The sequence below is a fragment of the Prionailurus viverrinus genome, chromosome D1 (assembly GCF_022837055.1).
Source record: "Prionailurus viverrinus isolate Anna chromosome D1, UM_Priviv_1.0, whole genome shotgun sequence".
Classification (NCBI taxonomy): Eukaryota; Metazoa; Chordata; class Mammalia; order Carnivora; family Felidae; genus Prionailurus; species Prionailurus viverrinus.
The window spans coordinates 53864727-53883909 of NC_062570.1; the positions used below are offsets into that span (position 1 = coordinate 53864727).

Here is a 19183-nt window from a genome sequence, read left to right on the forward strand (position 1 = left end):
GAGGATATGGTATCCAATTCCTCTCGTTGACAGTGGTGGCATTTGAAACAGCCATAGATGAAATTCATAAAAATCAAATCTCTATTTTCCAACTAAAAAATCCCAGTCAGCAAAAGTTAGTATCAGAGAAGCAGTTTGGCATTTTCCTCACCAGCTGCAACATAGTAAGTGGCTTGAGATGTGAAATATTGAGTGTGAAGAAGAAAGCCTTGCAGTGTGTGTGAAGATACCCTTTAGCGGTCCTCTTCTGAGAGCCAAGTTCACAGCAACTGTATGAATCTTTTATGTGTTTTCTTTCCCCATTCTCCAAAGATGCTTTGGGAAAATGGAGTGAAGAAAAGTCAGTGGAAAAAAATAATGAAAAGCCAACCATCTGGCCATCTCCATCGTACCCCCTGAATGTGTGTGTGTGGGGGGGTGCATCACGGCAAATTCAATTGCAGTGATATCAAAGCAAACACCTTGAACAGAAAACTATCAGTCTTCTTGACCCACTTGAGATTTCCAAACACAATGTTTTCTATAACATAGTGATGAACACAAAGGTTTTTCCCTGAAACAGCATCACTTATGGGAAGCTTGATGAAAGAACACAGACTTTAAGGTCAGACAGACAGACTTGACTTTGAATCTATATTCCTCAAGTAGCTGTGTGATCTTAGACAAGTTATTTATTCTTTCTGAGCCTCAGCTTCACCAATTGTGAAATGACAATAATGCCTACCTCAAAGATGGTTATGGGCATAGTGCTTGGTACCTAAAAGGTAATCAATCTATGGGTATTTGTGAACTTTCCCTTCCTCATATGGAAGGGGTGAGGTGAAAGGGAAGAAATTCTTAGTTTTTCTTAATCCATATCTTGAAAAGCCAGTACTAATATCTACTCTTTATTATTCATTCATTCATTCATTCATCTAAGAAATAAGTATTGAGTGCCTTTTATATTCTGCATAGTCTCCTAGGCATGAGAATACAGACAAGGTCCCTGTCCTCATAGAGCTTATATGATAGTCGGAAGAGACAGATAAACACATAATGAAGATAATATGTGATGAAAACAATAAAATCAGAAAATGTGGCCAAGATGGGAGGACCTATCTATTTAAAGGAAGGCCTGACTGAAGTGATAACATTTGAACTGAAATGTGAGTAATGAAAGGAACTAGCCATACAAAGATTGGAGGGAAGAGCATTCTCTGCAAAAGGAACACTAAGTGTGAGCACTCCGAGCCTGGATTGAACGTGGCATGTTTGGAGAATGGAAGCAGATGCAGTGGAACACAGGAAGTATGGAAGAGTAGAGTTCAAAGTGAAATTGGAAAGAGAAGCAGGAAAGAGTAGGTCTTTCAGCCAACGTTCATTTACTTATTGAACATCGACTACATGCCAGGCACTCTTCTAAGTTCTGGGATACATTTGCGACCAAAGTCCCTTCTCCCATCAGGGAGTCGACATGGTGGGGAAGGCAGTCTCCTGTGGTCCTGCAGGCCCTGATGAAAAATTTGCATTTCATTTTAAGCATGTTACCTTATTTGAACTTCACAGTATCTTCCTGAGACAGGTGTTACTGTCTTCATTTTATAGAGGAGAAAACAGAAGCTCCCAGAGGTTGTGTTATATAACCTGCCTGAAATCATGTCATTTGTAGGGGGTTGATGGTTCACAGGAAAAGAGAACTGAGTGCCCATCCTCTAGGGTTAACATTCATTGCTGGCAAGTGTAGAGCCTGTATTCAAAGCCTAGAACGTCTGACTCCAAGGACTTTCCCATATTAACACGTTCCTTCCTCTTGGTTAGAAAGAAAGAAATTTGCCAGTTCTTTAGAGCCAGAACAGACAGAACTAAGCCACTGTCCCAAAGCCACCCAATCGCAGGGCCAGGGTTTGAAGCAGCCACTTGGAATCCAGAGAGGGGGGAAAACTGTCCCAACTTGTCCAGTGGTGCTGTCTTTCTGTCAGCAGCTCTGTAGCAGGAAAAGAAAGGGCTCCACAGAGGGGGCGTGGCACCTAGGTGTTCAGGGTTCCCCGGATGGGCAGCTCCAGTTTTTCCCTGCAGAGCCAGAAACAGCGGTGTTCTGATGGGCTAATCACAGGTATTGATCAGGCAGCAGGGAGATCCAGTGGCATTTCCCAGGCTCTGGAAGGCACTGAAATGAATGAATAAGAGACAAGAAAATTCTATAAATTGGCTGTTCTATTTGATGTTCATTTAATTAAAACATTCGGTCCCTCTAATGGAAAATGTAAGGAGTGGAAATTACTGGTTTTCGGCCATCTCGTATAAAATGAAAACCAGATCTTGATGGCATGAGGCTTTTCATTGTATCTTCTTCAAGCTCAATTTAATTATGTATTACAGGCTACCTTCAATAATAATTACAATTGTCTGCCTTCATGCAAAGGCTCTTTCTGTCTTGGAGACCGGAGCTCTGGGGAGATGCCTATGGAGATTGCTGAAGTATCATTTAGTGAGAGTAGCTGTTTCCGTCTTCGTGTGCGTTCATCAGATGCTTGCCAGGTACCCACTGTGCATCAGGCCTCTGTCAAGTCCTACAGGAGATAGTGTGTATGTAAATGAATCATGTCTCCCCTTCCCCACAGAGCAACAAAGGGGCCTCACGTATCCAATTGTGCAGTCATTCATTTGTTCAACTAACATTCCCAGCCTGTCTGACACCACAGTCCTGTCCTGACTTAAGCACCCCAGGCTGAAGCAGGTGACAGCTTGTACGTGAGCTGTTACAGAGCAGGGGACCCATTCTGCGATGCAGCTCTGCCAGTGTATTACTGGGAGAAGGGACAAGAGAGAAACCAGGGAAAGCTTTACGTGGTGTCATTGGAGCAAGGCCATATTAAAGCAGTACTGAAGTGACATGTGACCCCTAATCCATGATCTCCCTATCAATTGTTATTTTTAAGACTCTAAAACTCCTTTTTTTAAAACATTTATTCATTTTTGAGAGAGTGTGAGCAGGAGAGGGGCAGAGAGAGAGGGAGACGCAGAATCTGAAGCAGGCTCCAGGCTCCAAGCTGTCAGCACAGAGCCCAACGCAGGGCTTGAACTCACAAACCCCAAGATCATGACCTGAGCCGAAGCCGGACACTTAACTGACTGAGCCACCCAGGCGCCCCTAAAACTCCTTGCTAAGTATCTTGCGTGATGTAATAAAATCTTTTGTATCCAGTTAGATCAGGAAATTAGATAGTCTGAGTAAGTCGTCTCAATAAAGAGTATGTACATGGATAACAGGTGTTCAGAGAACCAGACTAGAATAGCATATCCATCCCATAAACCTATTGAACTGAAATGGGTCTTCCTGCCGATTTAAGGTAACTCAGGATCTGACAAGACTCAGAATACTCATAGCCCACAGACATAAGTACAGTGACCAGGGCTGAGCCAGTTTCTGGGGTGGGAGCAGGGTGGGTCTTGATTTTGAGCTCGGAAATTTGGGGTACCCTAGTAATATTTACTGTAAAGGTCTGGAGATAGATGTTGGCAGATGCTCTATATGTGAGACTTCCATAAATGCCAGTAATTTAAATTTTTTAATGTTTATTTTTGAGAGAGAAAGAGAGAGAGGGAGAGAGAGAGAGACAGAGTACAAGTCGGGCAGGGGCAGAGAAAGAGGAAGACAGAATCTGAAGCAGGCTCCAGGCTCCAAGCTGTCAGCACAGAGCCTGACATGGGGCTTGAACTCACAAACCATGAGATCATGACCTGAGCTGAAGTCAGATGCTTAAGTGACTGAGCCACCTGGGTGCCCCAAATGCCAGTAATTTAAAAGGGCCTCTTCCCCCAAGATGGCCATGCTCATGACTTCTCTGTACATGGCAGTATTTGGGTTATCACAGCACTTTGCTGATTATGAAAATAATCCATGGTCATTATTTTAAGATCTTTGGGATATAAAATACCACCAGTAATTCTACTTCCCAGAGATAACCACTCTAAAAATCGTACATTTTTGTACAATCCCTTCCTATTCAAATTTCCAGCAGCCACAAAGAGTTGAAAAGAAAACCGCCTCTCCTAGAGTTAAAGGGAGCAGAGCTCTGAGAGCATCTCCAGGAGAGAGAGGCTTTAGGACAAACTTCCAGATCTTCACCCCAAGACTCACCCTCCTTCCTAGCAGCAGTGTCTCAGAATCACCTCCTCACCCAGCTCTGAGGGGCACCTTACACCTGTGACCCTCCAATCCGGGCTTTAAGCCACATGGTCACCCTCCCCTAAGCCAGACTGACATTTTCTTACAAGACTCTGACTCCGTACTAAGGAAGAAAAATGAGAAATCGTGACAAGAAACAGTTTTCCAAAGCGCCAAAGGTACCTATAGGAGAGCCCAAGGACTGATACAGCCCACACCCTTGCCCAGCTGAGACCAAGCCCAAGGTATGTGGTACAGATCTGTGTTGTTGCCATCCTGGAAAGCGCTTGCATCCCCCTTCCTTGGGCCTCAGCAACCGAGAGATTCAATTTCCCCCAGAGTTAGTCTTGGATCAAGGACCTGGGTGAATTCATGTAACCAGCACCTTTGTCTGTGGCAGACTGTCCCAGCCAGGGACCGTTGGCATTCAGTGTAAAGAGTCCCACGGTTAGTACCAGGCACAGGGACAGAAAGAGTTGGTAGAGGGCAGAATCCATGCAGCACCTATATCTGACCTTGGGCAAAAAATTGCTCAGCAAACACCTATCTGGTCTCACCTCCCAAGTCTCACCTGAAGCGGTTGAAGCAGCAGCACCCGAGGCATCAGGAAGCCAGGTGCAGCTGGAGGATCATGGGAAGAGCCAGGACTGAGCTGAACTCTGGAGCCTTTCATTTCGCCAGCCATCAAATCCCTCGGGGCCCAGAGGCCAGCTTCACGGCAATAGTGAGAGCAAAGCAGGGGGAAGAGTCCACCAGGGAGACACAAAACTGAACTTGCATGTGAGCTTCAGTACGACTAGAAGTCAGAAACACTAACATCTGGACGAAGATTTTTCCCATTCGCACACAGGTGCAAAAAGGCTATTAATACCTACCTTTTTGCACTTCAGCCTCCCGCAATTAAAAACTGTAACTGAGTGTTAAAAGCCTACTCCCTACCATCTCCCAGCCACTTTGCCGCAGGTAGAGCACACCAACAGATGTTTGCAAACGGACGCTACAGAAATGCTCACTCGAGGCAGAGAAGCAAGTGGGACCCTGGAAGCAGATAAATCTGACTTTGACTTTTGACTCCACCACACTTATTATCTGTGTGACCTTGAGCAGGTGACTCCACTTTTCTGAACCTCCTCCAAAAAGGACATCATTTATACCGTTTAGACTAGTAGCAAGGATTAAGGGAAAGGATGTATGAAAAGCACTATGCCTGATATGTTGTGGGTGTTCAGTAATGGTAGGCATTTCTTTTATTATTATCAGAGATGGAAAAGGGAATTAAGATTCAATTGTGATGCTTCAAAAAGATGCCAGCAGAGCAAAGCTGTGAGTCCTGACAACTGCAGATATATGCGTAGCTGCTTGGTGCCTGACGTGAAATCTAGACGGGAAGAGGTTGCAAGAGCTCGTCTGTTTAGCCCCCTTATGGGGGAGCAGAGTCCTGGTTTGAATTCAGAGCCCCCTTTCCCCAGGGTCCGTAGCTTTGTAGGAAGGCCCATCTCTTGTGGTGTTCAGGAAAAGCCTGTATAACCATTTCTCTGGGTTTTGAGAGGGTTATTCAAGCATCAAGTTTGACCCTGTCACCTCTGGGAGTGCCCTGGCTTTAAGACTTTGGGTCAGCAGCCTCAGATGGCCGCCATCTTGTCACACCACATGGGTGGGTATAAGTTTGTAGCCACAGGCCCCTGCCGCAGGTTCCTCGCAGTAATCCTGGGAGGGAGGCAGGGCAGGGGCTGTCATCTCTGCTTTATAGAATTAGCAGAGGAAGACTCAGAGAGGTAAGTCCTCTGCCTGCGGTCAGATGTCAACCAGTGGAGCCCCTTCCTGGCAACTGTGTGCAAGGAGGTGTAGGAGACACGGCAATGTCTCTAACCAGAGAGAAAAGCAGAACGTGCAAAACTGTGGCACCAGGTGGAACGCGCCAAGTTCTGGCCATGGCACCATTATATTTCCGTTACTCAGAGCCACCCCTTGGTTTTCAGGTATGACAGCTTTGGCCGCCTGACAAATGTGACCTTCCCCACTGGCCAGGTGAGCAGTTTCCGAAGCGATACAGACAGCTCAGTGCATGTCCAGGTAGAGACCTCCAGCAAGGATGATGTCACCATAACCACCAACCTGTCTGCTTCCGGTGCCTTCTATACACTGCTGCAAGGTAAGCCGGGTGGGAGGCGTGGGGACTTTGAGGCAGGGGGGTGAAGAGACCCCTTTGGAAGAGGATGATACCAGAAACAAGCTGCTACTAGAGCCGGGCAGCTTTAGTAGCAGAGCATTACAACTGGTTTCTCTCTGTGTTGCATTCGAATGTGCAAAACACACCAGCCCGAGTCCTGTATATTCTCTCCCAGAAGCCTCAGAGTGACAGTCCCTTGTCTCATCCCATCATCATGAGAACAAAGGGTCGACAGTCCACTAGCTGCTAATCCAGATGCCCTCACTATTCCGCCATTCTAATGGCTCCCAGGTTAAAGGCTTGCTCTCACACTGGTGTGGGTGAGGACAAAGGACAATAATGATTATGCCTAACCACGAAAGGGACCTAGGCATGGAGAAGTCCTCCCTGAAGCTCAGGTGAGAACAGTCCGTGCCTTCTCTAGGCTTCCACAGAGAAAAGACCCTTCTCGTCTGCGTTCATCAAGTAATCCCTGGTAGGAGTTGATCTTTGAGCTTTAGGGAAATCACAGTGATGAAATCTGGCTGCAGACTGTCTGCCTTGGTTGTCCTCACGGGAGGTGGTGACCCAGAGTGGAGTTCACAACTTCATTGGATCTAGTAAGCATGAAAAAAAGAAGAAGCTATCACTAGGGAGAGCCTTGATTTTTTTCGCCACTCTCCTGATGGCTTTTTGTGCTCCCAAAAGCTTTGACACAAGTAGTAAAAAGAGGCTTGGGCTGGGAGTCACAGGCCCAGATTCTAGTCCTGACTCTGCCTCCACATCATGGGGGCCCTTGATTTTCTCCTTGAGGAAACGAAAGCAAGTTGAAGCCGTGTTGAATGGTGTGAGGCAGTGCAAGGGGCAGAAAAAAGCTCTGGAGTAGACAGACTGGGGGATCTCTGTGCCTACGGTTTCAGTTCCTACCTGTGTGAATTGGGTGGAGTCACTCTTCTCTGAGCCTCAGTCTCTGGGGCTGGGAAATGGGGCCGAATTACCGTAGCTGCCTCATAAGCGTTGCCCAGACAATCCCTTTACAGTGTACACAGAGTGCCCAACATGGGCCAGGCCCATAATACAACTCAGTAAGTTCTTGCTGGATTCCTTAACTAATTATTTAATAACTGGCACTTGGATTTACCATAAGAAAATAACTGTATATTTCCACAACCGCTTCTACTCCCAAATGTAATACAGTGCCTTTAAAGAAGCTCAAAGAACAGTAGTGGTTCTCGGTCAGAAGAAAGAGAAGCAGTATCTTGCAGTTCCTTCCCCACCAGCACCTATAGCAGTGGGTTGGGACACACTCACGGTGTTTATGCTCGGACTGAGTTATTGCCAGGAGAAGGTGCCGATGCCGAGCTAGCCAGGGCTCTGCCTGGCCAAGGACAGCAGGGCCACAGATTGTTCAGACATCTTGTCCCTCCCTGTGGTTAAGAACTGTCTTATCCCCTGAACACCTCTAAGCTGGCTTGCTGCATTTTTCTCAGAAGTTAATGCAGTCTTTCTTACCTTTTGGCAACTTTTTTTTTTCCATTCAAAAGTGCCACATTTCCTCACTTTTAAAATGTACCATCAATTCAATAGCAACTTTTCAGCTTGGGGAGGAGGGGAGACACACGGCTCAAAATTCATGCAAGGACTTAAGACACATTCCGATTTCACAAACACTGAAGTGGGAAAAGGAAAAACTCATCGGGGAATCCAGGAAATGTGGTACCTGTTTTTCCTCTTTGGTGCCTCTGCCAAGCTCCTCTCCTTCCCTCATATCAGGCTTGCATGCTCCATTTTGCAACCACCTCAGTAGAGGCTTGGTAAAAAGTGTTTTCAGCTGCATCTTATGTCTGAACTATGGGAAGAAATAAGGAGGAACCGCTAATGAGGAGCAGGCTTGGGAAGTCACAGCTCACATTAAATGGGGCTCGTTTGAGATGGGCCTCTACAAACACCATTCCATCCAAAGTCACCACTAATGGACATATGTGCATTCAGCAAGAAGCAGCTTTAAGAGATAAATGACACGGGCCTTTTCACTGTTCAAAAGAAGGAAAATACAGATGGCCAGTGAATAATGCATAGCCAAGTTTAAGGCAGATCTTAGAATTCTGCATGTGTGAGGAAGAAAAGGGGAAGGATGGAAGGGGGAGGGAGGGAGAGAGGGCGGGGCTGATCTGATGCTATTCTAACAGGGAAGACTTAGCCACAGTTTCCTACAAAGCTACATCCGTTTTTTGTTTGTTTTTGTTTTTGCTTTTGTGTGTGTCTGTGGTTGTTTGTGGGTTTTTGTTGTTGTTGTTGTTGTTGTTGTTGTTGTTGTTGTTTTGTTTTTTCTGCTTGACATACATAGCCTGGAATAGATCTAGTTCAATCCAGCAAATGTTTACTGAGCACGTACTCTAACGACAGTGATAGCTAACATCTTGGAACACCTATCAAGTATAAAATAGTTGGTTAGTGTTTTACATTCATGTACCTACTCCCTCCTCACAGCAACCCTATGAGGTATTATTAACATCTCCATTTTCCAAATGAAGACAGTTTAAGTCACTAAGAGGTTAAGTACCTTGTCCAAAGACACACGCCTGGTAGGGTATTTGGACCCAGACAAATAGAACCCATTCTCTTAAGCACTGATCTAAAGGCAATGGGGAGCTATTGAAGACCCATGATCAGTACTAGAAAAGTTCTCTACGACAGATGTGTGAAACGGGGCGGTAGAGGCTGAGGAGAGATGACAAGAGATCTGCATGGCAGTGACTAGTACAATGCTCGCACAGAAAACTAATAATAGCTCACTTTTACATAACACTCACTATATGCCAAGCACCATTCTCAGCTCTTTCGTTATCCCGCCTAATGCTATGAGGTAAGAGTACAGTTTTCATCCCCAAGGTACAGATGAAGAACCAGAGGCATGGGAGATTAAGGAATTTGCCCAGGGTCTTGCAGCAAGAGAATGGTGGAGCTGGGACTCGAACCCTGGTAGCGTGGCTCTGAAGGCCATGCGTGCTCTTAGTCTCTGTGCAGCAGAACAGAGTGTAGACCCTGTACCCCTCAGTTGCCAGACCAGTAGTGAGGCCCATCAAGAGGCTAAGGGAGGGGGAGGCATTTGTTGTAACCAAGGAACTGGGGAAGCTTCTGGGGAGAGGTGACAGTTCAGCATAGCCTTGAAGGGAGGACTTGGGCTAGAGTTTATTGAAGAGGGGCAGGTGTAGACAGAAGCAGCAGCTGAGGAAGGGCAAGAGGGGAAGGCTGCAGCACTAACTCAGGTGTTTCCAGTGTTAGAAAAGAATTGTGTGCATTTCACAGCTGAAATTCGCTCTTCTCCAGAAGTTTCTTTGAGCTAAAGATCCTAATTAAAATATTTAAATCAGGTCTAAGATTTCAAAATCAGACATTTTTTAAATCATTGGTTCATCTATGCACATATGTATGTATATGAAAATGACTTAAATATATATGTATATATATATGTACACATATATACATATATGTATATACATATATATACACATATATGTACACATATATATCCATATATATGTGTACATATATATACATATATATCCATATATATGTGTACATATATATATATACATATATATTTGGAATTTTGTCAGCAACTTAAGTACTGGAGTTATTTTCACCTTGATGTAAAGAATAGTTACTCTGGTGTGTACCAAGAACCTTAAAAATGTTCAACCCTGGGGCGCCTGGGTGGCTCAGTCGGTTGAGCGTCCAACTTCGGCTCAGGTCATGACTTCCTGGTCTGTGAGTTCAAGCCCCGCGTTGGGCTCTGTGCTGACAGCTCAGAGCCTGGAGCCTGTTTCGGATTCTGTGTCTCCCTCTCTCTCTGCCCCTCCCCTGCTCATGCTCTGTCTCTCTCTGTCTCAAAAATAAATAAAACATTAAAAAATTTAAAAAAAAATGTTCAACCCTTTGTTCTAGTAATCCTAACAACCCAAAACGAAGACACTGATTTATCCAAAAAATATAGTTTTAATAGAGATATAATTCACATACTCTAAAATTCACCCTTTTAAAGTGTACAGTTCAGGGGCGTTTAGTATATTTACAAAGTTACGCAATTATTAATGCTGTCTAGTTCTGGAAAATGTTTACCACTCCCCCAAAAGAAAGCTTGTACCCCTAAGTGCTCACTCCCCATTCCCCATTAGTGCCTTTCCCTCACTAATCTATACTTAATGTCTTATTCTGGACATTTCATATAAATGGAGTTATTGATACATTATGTGGTCTTTTGTGTCTGACTTCTTTCACTTAGCATAATGTTTAAAATATGTTTATTTGCAGTGGCACTTTGTAATTATGAAAAGCTAGAAATAATCAGAATATCTACTTGAGGATTGGTTAGATAAATTATGGCATTTCCATATAGTGGAATACTGTACAGTCATTAGGAGAAACACTTAGGAGGGGGGTCAGGGTGGCTCAGTCAGTTGAGCGTCCAACTTTGGCTCAGGTCATGATCTCGTGGTTGGTGAGTTCAAGCCCTGTGTTGGCCTCTGTGCTAACAGCTCGGAGCCTGGAGCCTGCTTCAGATTCTGTGTCTCCCTCTCTCTCTGCCTCTCTCTCTCTCTCTCTCTCTCTCTCTCTCTCTCTCTCTCAAAAATAAACAAGCATTAAAAAATTTTTTAAAGAGAGAAACACTTAGGAAAAATATTCAATGATGTAATACAATGATCAGTGGCACACTATAAGCAATTACTTTATAAATGTATTCAGAAATATTCTTTTTTTAATGTTTATTTCTGAGAGAGAGACAGAGCACGAGCGGGAAAAGGGCAGAGAGAGAGGGAGACCCAGAATCCAAGCAGGTTCCAAGCTCTGAGCTGTCAGCACAGAGCTAGATGCGGGGCTCGAACTCATGACCTGAGCCTTAAGTCAGATGCTTAACTGACTGAGCCACCCAGGCACCCCCAGAAATATTCTGAAGTCTAGGAGTATACAAAATATTTACAGTGGCTTTTTTTTTTTTTTTTTTTGGTATTGCGATCATGGACGATCTCCCTATATCGTCCTAGTTTTCTCAACGATAATGTTTCATTTCCATGGTCAGAAAAATAAACCCATTTAGAAGCCACACCCCTCCCTCTGCTGTGCACACCCCTCCCGCCATCCTCAACCCTTCTGAGCAGAAACCGTCCCTCTCCTCTCCCGTCCCTCAGACCAGGTCCGCAACAGCTACTACATCGGGGCAGACGGCTCCCTGCGGCTGCTGCTGGCCAACGGCATGGAGGTGGCACTGCAGACAGAGCCCCATCTGCTGGCCGGCACGGTCAACCCCACTGTGGGCAAGCGGAACGTCACGCTGCCCATCGACAACGGCCTCAACCTGGTGGAGTGGCGGCAGCGCAAGGAGCAGGCGCGGGGCCAGGTCACCGTGTTCGGGCGCCGGCTGCGGGTGAGCAAGGCCTGCTCCAGGCGGGGCTCCGCCCCTGGGGGTGGCTGGGGCCCTAGCGGGAGAGAATGAGGACCGATCCGGAGAACTGAGTTCTGTTCTTGAAACTGGCCCTGGGGGAGAAAGTGTTCCTGGGCCCCCTGCCAAAGGAGGAAGGTAAAGTAGGCAAACCTCACTTAATAAGAAATCTCGAATCTCTCTTCCGTTGTGGCAAGATCGCCGGCTTTGGTGTTAGGCCTGAGTTGGATTTCCAGCTTCTGTGATACCCGGACTGAATTTCAGCCCGTCCGTGATGCCATTTCATTCATCCAGAGCCTCAGTCTCATTCTCCAAAAAAAATGGGAAGGATGAATCAATTTTACAAGTTGCGACAAGAATTGGAAATAATATACAGAATGCCTCATACCGAGCCTTGCACACAGGAAGTGGTCAATAACCTACTCCTGTTGTTCCTGCTATTCTTACTACTATGTTCTTATTAATATCTAGCAGAATCCAGTTTGGCTATTTGGAACCTAAGCCACATCCTCCACTCCTTCCAGGCAGTTGTCCCCTTACTAAGTGAGCAAAACGACCCCCAACCCCAGCTGTCCCTGCTGCCAGTGGGTTGGCATCTGTGGTCTGGCATTTCAGAGTGCTCTTCAGAATGTGGAAGCCCTGAGCCAGCCCTTTCACTGCCTCACCCCCCATGTTTCTGCAGAGTGTTGTTACCGCCCTCACCCCCCAGGCCCGAGTGCCCCACTTCTTTTCCCTCTAGCTTCAGAAAGGAAGGTGACAGGGAGCATGAAAGTGAAGAAACCAGCCCGGTTCTGAGCACAGCTCCTTGCAGACCCCAGCTGCTCTGTAGGCACTGGCTGGGCTGAAGGGAACCACAGAACTGAGCGAGATTGTTGCTGACTCCTAAAAACCACAGAAGCATCCTCATGCCACACGGCTGGCGCTGTCTCAACATAGCCAATATCACACAACTAGAATCCACAAAACCAGCCTTCCTGTGTCTCCTCAACAGCCTAGAACTCTAGCAAAAACCGAAGTGGGAAAGAGTCTTCCACTGGTTCCCTGAGGAAGGCCGTAAGTGTCTTTGTTCTCTGTGGCCCGCCACCATCTGCAGCCTCCCCGAGCCCCCTCTCTGAATTCTCCAGGAGTCCCCTCATGCACATCTAAGGCAGTGTGCTAAATGGAAAATTTGACCTTGGTTTGATTCCTGCCTGGGCCTGGCGTGTAGCCCTGAGCAACTCCTCTGAGTCTCAGACTCCTCTGCGGAAACAAGATAATATATTCCAAGTACCTAGCCCAATGCTGGTAGAACCCAGGTGCTCAATAAATGGCAGCGATTAGTGCTATTAGGATTTCCTCTCTGCGGTGTGAACTGGACCAAAAGTTTCCCAGGCTTTAATTGGTCCCTCTCCCAGCCTGAGATTAATGGTGCTCCAGTCCGGTGGCCGCATCTCCGCGTCCTCCCAAAATAAATGGCCACCCACAGTGACGGCATGTGGAATTAGAATGTTATCCGGGTGCGCCTCCCCATAATGGAGCTCATTTTTTATACAACTGGGAACTTTTTTAATAAAGAAAGATGTAAAATAATCTCATTGCTGCCACTGCCAAGCACAGGAAGCATTAGGCGGTTCCCCAGTGAGCTGCTTAATTCAATTTTATTAATTTTGCCACAGAGGTGTAGCTCGCCTTCCCTAGGGGCCCTCCAGGGGTGGCGGGGGGGGCAGCTGGCTGGGTGGCAGCTCCTTGGGAGGAGTCACAGGGGACCCTGCAAAAGATGCCTTAAAATGGCCCCCATCATTGTTGGTGGTGCAGACCCTGAATCTTTCTTTGCCCTCCCGGCAAAGAACACAGCTCCAGTCTCCGGTGCCTCCGATTTTTCACGGGAATTGTCTGCCACACTGTTTTTGCTCTGCAATTGTATTTGATTACCCCTGGGAAGGCAACCTTATTATAAGCAGGCCATTCACAGCTAAAGTTGTCCCAGCATCATCATTATAAATCCTTATTTTCAAGGTTTGAGAATTTGTTTGGAGGAAAGGGGGAGACACACACGTCTCTACATTCTCTGAGAATGCGATCCTTTGCTGCCATTTAATGGAAATAATTACATTCATTAATTCAGTACCTTCGATATGCCCAGAACTCTGTTTGGTAATCTACTCAGGCTTCTTCAGTCCTCACAATAGCCCTGTTGTTTCACAGAGGAAGAAATTGAGACTCGGACAGGAAATGGCACTTGCCCAAGGTCACACAGACAAATTGGCCACAGAATCGAGGCTGGAATCCTGACCTTAATTCCTAGACCTGAGCCTAGGAATTTTTTACCACCCAGGGTCCTAGAGGGCCTTTCATTACCTCAGTCCACATGTGCGGTTTTGTATCATATGACCTACATCATCTACTTTCCTCTTGTGTTTCCCTTACATGTCAAACTTAACCAGTGACCAATGGAAGAGTCGGAAAATGTGCCCAAATGTCCTATAAGGCCATGTGCCAATTAGAGGGGACACAGAATTTTAGCTTTGGAGTACCTGGCAATGTTTCAGGGGCAACCGATGCCTAAAGGGTGGATCCAAATACAGAAGTAGGCCTCAAAGTATATTTCTTTATTAAACTATGAAAAACCCTGACTTACCTCTACCCTTGTGGGAGCCCTGTATTCCTTACTCTGGAAGGAAATTGAATTGTGTGCTGACCTAGCAGCCCAGCTGACCTAGCAAGGGGATCTGGACCCACTTGGCCTCTCCCTTTTTAGGAGAGAGTCAAGAAGGAGCTGCCTTTTTGTCCCCATTAGAAGTATGACATTAGGATATCACACGGATCGTCTTCAGGACCAGCTAGTATTTGCTCAATACCTGCACTGCCTTTATTCTCACAACAGCCATATTTAATTGGCCTTCTCATTTTACAGATGATGAAGCTTCATAGAACTGGCAGGTAACAGAGCCAGGACCCAAACCCCATCTGTTGGCACCCATGACCTGTGCTGCCTCCTCTACTCAGGACCTTCTCACATCAAAGTCTTCAATGTCCAGATTAACTCTGTCTTTCCTCCTACTCCAGGTTCACAACCGGAACCTCCTGTCCCTGGACTTTGACCGCGTGACCCGCACAGAGAAGATCTATGATGACCACCGCAAGTTCACCCTCCGGATCCTATACGACCAGGCAGGGCGGCCCAGCCTCTGGTCACCCAGCAGCAGGCTGAATGGTGTCAATGTGACATACTCCCCAGGGGGCCATATCGCCGGCGTCCAGAGAGGCATCATGTCTGAGAGGATGGAATACGACCAGGCGGGTCGCATCACATCCAGGATCTTTGCTGATGGGAAGACGTGGACCTACACATACTTAGAGAAGGCAGGTGTCCATCCCCCCCCACCCCCCCCACCACTGACTGGCCTTGCCATTTAGAAGACCATTGTGTCATGGCTCAACCCATGGCCAGGCCCAGCTTGCTGCCCTCAGCGGGATAGATTGGACCCATGTGGTCTCCAAAAGAAAACAGAAAAATCTGCAATAGAGGGCTGGGGAGCCCGAGAGGCATCTGGGTGGATCGTGGTGATGGTGTGGCAGGTGGGGGTCCTGGGGCAGGAGAACGTTAAAGGCCCACATGAGAGACTGGAACTGGGGGCAGGCCCAACACTAACTGGTCCTACAGAGCAGGACTGAGGGCCGAGGCCCAGGCAGGGGTCTGCTCCCAGGTCTGGGGCACACAGTGTGATCTGGTCACAGAGAATAGGGCAGAGGCCTAGGGATCAGTACTTAGGCAGGAGGTGATTAATCCTGAGCTTCCAGTGGTGGGCATGGCCTTCGTAAATCCATTCTGCTTCAGGTTAGGATTTATTTCATCCCAGGGGCTAAGAATCAGAAAAGCCCTGAAAGCAAAAGTTGGTCCCAAATCGGAGAAAATGTAGCTTTGCTGCCTAGCTTCCTTTAGGTGTGTTATCTGCTGACTTATTCCTGTAAAAGAGCCTGCACTTCATGCCCCGGTTCTTGTACCCACATCTTTACTTTGTTTCCTGCTCGCGGTCACCTGTCCAGGGTCTGGGCTGTGCTTGCTTTGTGCTCAGTCTTCCCCACCGTGTGCTGGGTGAGCATCTCTAAGCAATGTTCTGTGGTGGTGCTAAGAGAGACGTTGGAGGTCATCCGACATAGTGAAAAACCCAACCCAGAGGGGGAAAGAACCTTCCTGGGGCCATGCAACAAGCCATTGTTAGGAATCAGGTTTCCCTGTTGCCATCACAGTCCACCCCAGCCCAGGGTGGGCATATGACCTGTTCCTGCATAAAGCCTTAAATGCCCTTCTCAGATGCATTCTTTATCCTGTGGGCCACAGGGAGCCAACATAAGTTGTGTAGCAGGCAGTAGATACTGTCAGGCTGTGTTTTAGGAAAATCATTCTTGCTTGAGTAGGAACATTGATTTGAGAAGGAATCTGAAGGAAGGAAGCCAGGAGAGAGGGTGTTGCAAATCCTTCTAGCCAGTGCTCCCAACCTTTCTCATACACCATCACCCACAAAATCATCATTTTTGTACCACACAAAGGGACAAGCAGACAAGGCTGCTCACCATGGGAAGACAGATGGCCTGAGTGCCAGGGCCAAGGGCTGAGAGAAATCCTTATCTTAACCCATTTGTACCCCACTGCAGTACCCTATGGCACATTGTTTAGAAGGCCGTGGTTTGGGCCTCACTTAGGACAACCACCAGTTCCCTTGGCTTTTCATTCATCTCCTTTAAGTCTTAAGTGCACAGACTTCCCCTGCGTGCACTCCCCTACTCTTACTTCTGTGTTCCTTTCCCTCCAGTCCATGGTACTGCTCCTCCACAGCCAGCGGCAATACATCTTTGAGTTCGACAAGAATGACCGCCTCTCTTCTGTGACCATGCCCAACGTGGCCCGGCAGACACTAGAGACCATTCGCTCAGTGGGCTACTACAGGAACATCTACCAGCCCCCTGAAGGCAATGCCTCGGTCATCCAGGACTTCACTGAGGACGGGCACCTCCTCCACACCTTCTACCTGGGCACCGGCCGCAGGGTCATATACAAGTATGGCAAACTGTCAAAGCTAGCCGAGATGCTGTATGACACCACCAAGGTGAGCTTCACCTATGACGAGACAGCAGGCATGCTGAAGACCATCAACCTACAGAATGAGGGCTTCACCTGCACCATCCGCTACCGTCAAATTGGGCCTCTGATCGACCGCCAGATCTTCCGCTTCACCGAGGAAGGCATGGTCAATGCTCGTTTTGACTATAACTATGACAACAGTTTCCGGGTGACCAGCATGCAGGCTGTGATCAATGAGACCCCGCTGCCCATCGATCTCTATCGCTATGATGATGTGTCAGGGAAGACAGAGCAGTTTGGGAAGTTTGGTGTCATCTACTATGACATTAACCAGATCATCACTACAGCGGTCATGACCCACACCAAACACTTTGACGCATACGGCCGGATGAAGGAAGTGCAATATGAGATTTTCCGCTCACTCATGTACTGGATGACCGTCCAGTATGATAACATGGGGCGAGTAGTGAAGAAGGAGCTGAAGGTGGGACCCTATGCCAATACCACCCGCTACTCCTATGAGTACGACGCTGATGGCCAGCTACAGACGGTCTCCATCAATGACAAGCCGCTCTGGCGCTACAGCTATGACCTCAATGGGAACCTGCACTTACTGAGCCCTGGGAACAGTGCACGGCTCACCCCGCTAAGGTATGACCTCCGTGACCGCATCACTAGGCTGGGTGATGTGCAGTACAAGATGGACGAGGATGGCTTCCTGAGGCAGCGGGGCGGGGATGTCTTTGAGTACAACTCAGCTGGCCTGCTCATCAAGGCCTACAACCGGGCCGGTGGCTGGAGCGTCAGGTACCGTTACGATGGCCTGGGGCGGCGGGTGTCCAGCAAGAGTAGCCACAGCCACCACCTGCAGTTCTTCTATGCAGACCTGACCAACCCCACCAAGGTCACCCACCTTTACAACCACTCCAGCTCCGAGATCACCTCCCTCTACTATGATCTGCAAGGGCACCTCTTTGCCATGGAGCTGAGCAGCGGTGATGAGTTTTACATAGCTTGTGACAACATCGGGACTCCTCTTGCTGTCTTCAGTGGAACAGGTTTGATGATCAAGCAGATTCTATACACTGCCTATGGAGAGATCTACATGGACACCAACCCCAACTTTCAGATCATCATCGGCTACCATGGTGGCCTCTACGATCCACTCACCAAGCTCATCCACATGGGCCGGCGGGATTACGATGTGCTGGCTGGTCGTTGGACTAGCCCAGACCACGAGTTGTGGAAACACCTTACTAGCAGCAACATCATGCCTTTCAATCTCTACATGTTTAAAAACAACAACCCCATCAGCAACTCTCAGGACATCAAGTGCTTCATGACAGGTGAGGATGAGGGCTCATTCGGAGGACAGGACTGTTGTTCTGGTCCTCTGACAGGACGGTCTTCCTTAAGAAAGCTGGTAGTTGGGTCACAGGAAACACTGGCTTTCCTTAGAACAGCATTTTTCAAAGTAGATTTTAAGAAACACTACTTGAGATGCCCTGGAAAAACTGGTACTGGCTTCAAATTGATTTGACAGGGCAACTACCATTCTTAAATTTTCATAATACATTGAAGCTTATGAAAGTCTCTGAGAAGTCCTCTGGTAAAGAGAACTGTTTAACACAGTTACCCACTATTTCTCAAACATCTGACCACGAAACCCCTTTACCCACAGTTTCTCAAGCATTTGAGCATGAAACCCCTTTTTTTCACCATGAAATCCTAGTGCTTCACTGGATGCATCCCTGAAAATGCACTTTGGAAGTTTCTGACCCAGAGATCAGGCTGACTATGAGTCCCCAGTAAGGTGGGTGAAGGTATAGCTAAAGAAAAAAAAAATCAATTTTCTCATTTGGGATAATGTAATGGAAAGTTCAGAATTTGGACACAGACAGAACTGCTGAAGGATGCACCATTTCTAAATTATGGACAGTCACAGAAATTACTTAACTTCCCTTAATTCCAGTTTGCTGACCTGTAAATTAAAGTGAGGGGGCACCTGGGTGGTTCAGTCAGTTAAGCATCCAACTCTTGATCTCAGTTCGGGTCTTGATCTCACGGTTCTAAGTTCAAGCCCCACACTGGGTTCCACTCTGGGCATGAAGCCTACGTAAATAAGTAAGTAAGTAAGTAAATAAATAAATAAATAAATGTTAGAATGTCTACTGACACTGATAAGTATGCATGTTGTAAATCCTAGAGCATCCACTAGAAAAGAAAACAGAGGCATAGCTAATTAGTCAATAGTGGAAATAAAATGTAGACTAAAAAAAAATATTCAACCCAAAGAGGGTAGGAAGAGGGGAGAAAGGGAGAGGATGGACAAGTAGGAAAAAAAAAAAACAAAAAAAAAACCCTGCTAGGATGGTTGCAAGGGTG

At 47.0% G+C, this 19183-nt stretch overlaps 1 protein-coding gene across 1 annotated transcript in view; it reads left to right on the top strand.

The window, feature by feature from the left end:
- TENM4 (teneurin transmembrane protein 4) overlaps positions 1 to 19183 on the top strand; it is a 747207-nt gene that overhangs the window by 715420 nt on the left and 12604 nt on the right. The window contains 4 exon segments of the mRNA XM_047823379.1: positions 6127 to 6299; positions 11486 to 11721; positions 14782 to 15078; positions 16530 to 18144. Of these exon segments, the coding sequence (XP_047679335.1) occupies positions 6127 to 6299; positions 11486 to 11721; positions 14782 to 15078; positions 16530 to 18144 (2321 nt within the window).